Source organism: Triticum urartu, chromosome 3A, assembly GCF_056163025.1.
Source record: "Triticum urartu cultivar PI428250 chromosome 3A, HENAU_Tu73, whole genome shotgun sequence".
NCBI classification, from domain to species: domain Eukaryota; kingdom Viridiplantae; phylum Streptophyta; class Magnoliopsida; order Poales; family Poaceae; genus Triticum; species Triticum urartu.
Genome location: NC_141875.1, coordinates 93377001 through 93381858, shown reverse-complemented (window position 1 = coordinate 93381858; position 4858 = coordinate 93377001). Strand labels below are relative to the sequence as shown.

The 4858-nt window shown below is 50.6% G+C and overlaps 1 protein-coding gene across 1 annotated transcript; it reads left to right on the top strand.

The window, feature by feature from the left end:
* The first annotated feature begins 408 nt into the window (after positions 1–408).
* On the top strand, positions 409–2038 carry LOC125548044 (aspartic proteinase CDR1-like). Its single transcript, XM_048711741.2, has one exon. The coding sequence runs from the start codon at positions 481–483 to the stop codon at positions 1891–1893; it is 1413 nt and encodes a 470-aa protein (XP_048567698.1). The 5' UTR covers positions 409–480; the 3' UTR covers positions 1894–2038.
* The last annotated feature ends 2820 nt before the right edge of the window (positions 2039–4858 follow it).

Below are 4858 nucleotides of genomic sequence, written 5' to 3'. Positions count from 1 at the left end.
ACGTAGAACAAAAGGAAGCTTAAACGGGAGAACGGTTACTACAAATTTTCCAGGTGGCCGGTGGCACCAAGCAATCAAACACTTCCTCTTCTTGCCACTCCAGTGGTCGATATTCCGGAGAGAATCCTTCTTCTACAAGATTAGCTACAAGATTAGAAGTTGCTAATTACTCGTCGTGATCTTTTGGCGCGAATTAATGGGTGCCTTCAAAAAATGCAGTGGAAACCGCACTATCTACCCTTGATTACATCCCATGCGTAGTGCAGCACGTAATTACAATAACGCAGCGAGCTGCCAAATCGCACTCAACAGTTTCATGACTTCATATCATATCACGGCTTACCACATTCGTCTCCCCATTAACCATCTACCATTATAATCTCACGCAAATTCGCCTATAAATACTGCCCTCTGCGTAGCAGCAGCAGCAAAGCAACCCCAGTAGAGCTAATCCTTGGGAGTCAAGCTGGGAGGGACACGATGCATGGGACGATGAGATCCCGCGCTCTCCTGCTCGTCGCCGTCGTCCTGACGGCGCAGCTGTGCGCGTGCACGGCGTACGCCGGCAGCGGTGGCGATGGGTTTAGCGTGGAGTTCATCCACCGTGACTCGGTCAGGTCGCCGTTCCACGACCCGACGCTCACCGCGCCCGCCCGCGTGCTGGAGGCCGCGCGGCGGTCCGCGGCCCGCGCCGCGGCGCTCTCGCGCTCCTACGTCCGCGCCGACGCGCCCTCAGCTGACGGCTTCGTGTCCGAGGTCACGTCCAGGTCGTCCGAGTACCTGATGGTCGTGAACATAGGCACGCCGCCCACTCCTATGGTCGCCATCGCCGACACCGGCAGCGACCTCATCTGGCTCAATTGCAGCTCCGGAGGTGACGGTCCTGGTCTGGCGGCCGCCCGTGACGCGGACGCGCAGTCGCTGGGCGTCCAGTTCGACCCCTCCAAATCGACGACGTTCAGCCTCGTGGACTGCGACTCCGGCGCGTGCGGCGAGCTGCCCGACGCAGCCTGTGGCACCGACTCCAAGTGCAGGTACTCATACTCCTACGGCGACGGCTCCCACACGAGCGGCGTCCTCTCCACAGAGACCTTCACCTTCGCCGACGCCCCGGGCGCCCGCGGCGATGGGACGACGCGCGTGGCCCACGTCAACTTCGGCTGCTCCACGACCTTCGTCGGCACGTTCATCGGGGACGGCCTCGTCGGCCTCGGCGGCGGCGACCTCTCCCTCGTCAGTCAGCTCGGCGCAGACACCTCGCTGGGCCGGAGGTTCTCCTACTGCCTCGTGCCCTACTCCGTCATGGCCTCCTCCGCGCTCAACTTCGGCTCCCGGGCCGCCGTGACGGATCCGGGCGCGGCGACGATGCCGCTGATCCCATCTCAAGTGAAGGCATACTACACCGTCGAGCTCCGGTCCGTCAAGGTCGGGAGCAAGACCTTCGCGGCGCCGGACCAGTCCCCCGTCATCGTCGACTCCGGCACGACGCTCACATACCTCCCGGAAGCGCTTTTAGACCCACTTGTGAAGGAGCTGACACAGCGGATCAAGCTCCCGCCTGCCCAGTCGCCAGAAAAGTTCCTGCCACTGTGCTTCGACGTGAGCGGGGTGCCGGATGGGCGGGTTGCGGCCATGATCCCTGAGGTGACGCTGGGGCTGGGCGGCGGCGCCGCGGTCACGCTGAAGGCGGAGAACACGTTCGTGGAGGTGCAGGAGGGGACCCTGTGCTTGGCGGTGGCGGCGAAGTCGGAGCAGCTTCCGGCGTCGATCATTGGGAACATCGCCCAGCAGAACATGCACGTTGGGTACGACCTCGACAAGGGCACCGTGACCTTCGCTCCAGCAGACTGCGCGAGTTCCTACCCCGCACCCTCACCCTCCGGCTCTCTGTAGCTTATGAAAGCGGAAAATTATGGTTCCGCTGGGTGCCGGCAGATCCCGGACCCTTAATCGAGTGCTCAAGATTGGTGCCCAGAATAATGTAACTCGCGAACTGTTACTCAAATGAAATACACTGCGACGCACTCTTAACGTGATAGATGATACAATAGGTCACATGTTTTTCAGTCCAATATAATGCTAGACCTACAAAATTCTACAAACATTTTCCTCTTTTTTCTTTGCGAGTGGACAAACATTTTCCTTAACTTCCCAAACTAATCATCTCCCTCCCCCTGAATTCAATTGTGGTGAGCCCCTTCATCCACCTATTACCAATCATTAACCTTTGTCCTTAGCATTATTCTTTTCAATCATGGTACAATACGGTTACATACATGCGCTGCGCCTCTTCCAAACAAACACACTCATTTATTTTACCTTTACAAACTTAAATTGGTCACATCTTGTAAACCAGACAATTTATTAAAAAACAGAAAAAACCGCCCAAAAGTACCCCTAAAGCGGAAAGATCCCAGCTCTATGGGTCGGCATGTTTAAGAATCCCCCTCCCCTCCCACCCACACTGTGTGTCGTCTACAAGAATCGAATTAAACAGCGCAGAAGGCGACAAATAGGGTTTGGGCTCCGCATGTTCGTTGATTTTTTTTCCGCTTCAACTACCTTAGGAAAATTGCCTAAAAACTAGCATAGGAAAAACGACCGCCTTTTTTTTTGCTAATTCATAAAATGGCATAATAAGAAATACATTGGTTTTGAAAAAAAACATGAATTTAAAAATATTCACAAATTAGAAAATTTTGATTTCATTAACGAGAGCAAAAGTTTATAAATATTCATGAATGGAAAATGAAACACAGAAAAATAAAATAAAATCAAAATCAAAGTCAAAATAAGAACTAAAAGAAAAGGAATAAACCTCATGCGAAACATTCTAAAATATTTACAAACCCGTCTTAAAGGGAGCTCAATAGTACCTCCCTACATGGGCTGGCCGAGTACATAAACTACTAGTTATAAAAACCATCACCTAAGTATTGCCTACTTAAAATATGATGTTCATGATCCATCATCTATGTAACGGTAGCAATTTATCTGTGGCTGAAAATCATTTGCAAGTACCAAAGCTTCACAACACGGCTATGCCTATAACGTTGCAGGATGAGTCAGATTACCAAACACACGAGCTGATGGGCCATGAAACGTCCCTTCAACATTTCTGCAAACAACCACTGACGCTCTCTCCGCTTGAACCTTCGCCGCACCGTCGTTCACTTTTTTTTAAACGGAGGCAAAAGGCTTGCCTCATTCATTAATTAAGAAGAGTTTTAGAGTGCAACATATCAACTCTAGAACATAGCCCGTTTGAAAAGAAAACAACAACAACTACTCTCGCGGCATTGATGATACTCAGGTGCCTAGCCGCTGCGGTGATCCAATCTTTGGCTGTGTCTTTGATATGCTCGAGAATGTAGTAGGGAAACCTTGATTTCTTCGTGAAGGCTCTAGCGTTCTTAAAAGCTTCCTTCCTGGCAAGGAAGAAACATCAGCATGGTCGGTCGGGCCACTTTGGTTAAATTGGTCCTTACTTGACAAGTCATTTACCACATCACCCCCTCGCCGGCCCCCTGGTGTGCTACACAACAACAATAAGATTGGGCGTGCTTTCCTTTAGTTAGCTAAGGATAAACTTCATGTATGAGGCTCATTTTCCTATGTCTTTTTATTGCCCTTGGGGCAGCCATTTTTGGCATTTTATTTGTTGAACTCGGATGTTGAACCTTGCATTTTTAATAAATGGATGTGTGCATCACTCGATGCGGAGCTGAGGGTGTTCCCCTCTTTTTGAAAAAAAGATAAAACTTCAGGCGCAAAATGCAAGGTCAACTAGGAGTCTCTCTGCCTCCGCACCCACATCGGTGGGCTTGGGATCCTCCACTTAGGAAAATTTGTGAGAGTTCTCACACTAATATGGCTTCGGGTTGCGTGGAATCCTTGGGTTTGTCTAGAGCAGTTTCAACTTTAATTGGATGTTGATGACGTCATCTTTTGGAAATTTGAGACAAACGAAATGTATTCGGCGACCTCTACTTATAGGATCCAATTCTTGGGGTCCACGTCGACTACCATGAACAAGACCATATAGAAGGTTTGGACACCTTCCAAGGTCAAGTTCCGCCGTCCATAATGAATTTCATGTACCTATCAGGAGGCAGGATCCAGCACAGGACTGCTCTCACTAGTGTAGACCTCACGCCATGCATTGGAAGAGTAATCTCTAGCTCGGTTGTGGTGCTCTCAGCGAAGGCGTCCTTGGCCATTATAGCTCTCTGATCAAGGAGATTCAAGAAAGGGAGAATGGATTCAGGGAGGTGATCTTCGTCCACGAAAACTAAGCTTCAAATGCAGATGCCCATAATTTAGTATGGAGCATTTTATCACTCGATACTGGTCATTTTATTTGGATCATAGAGCCTTGGGATGTATCAATTTTACCTTTGAAAATTGATCAAGAATGACCACTCTTACAACTAAGAAAAGTGTAAGGGACTGGCTAAGTGCTAGTCGACTGAAATCCCAATTTGGGTCAGTCGATGGTTCTTCGCCCTTGATATCTAATCTAACGGTCAGCAATCATCTTTCACCTACAACAATTTTCTGAAAATAGATCACAGTGCATCTCCTTCCTCTCGACGATTTCTTCCTCCCTCCACCACAGACCACCGACCGGACCGCCAACAACCACCGCCCGCAGCCGCCAGCGCTCCAGTGCCAGCCTTGCGGCCCCTCCATCCCCTCAACCGCCACCCACCACCGTGCTTCCGCCGCCCCTAGCCATCCCTCTAGCCCTGTTGTCATGGTTTTGTCACGACAGATGTCCTCGAAAAATGACTTAGTCGTGAGGCCATCGCTGCTAGGTGTTTTCTTGAACGGGGTTGGTCGGAATCGAGAGACAAGA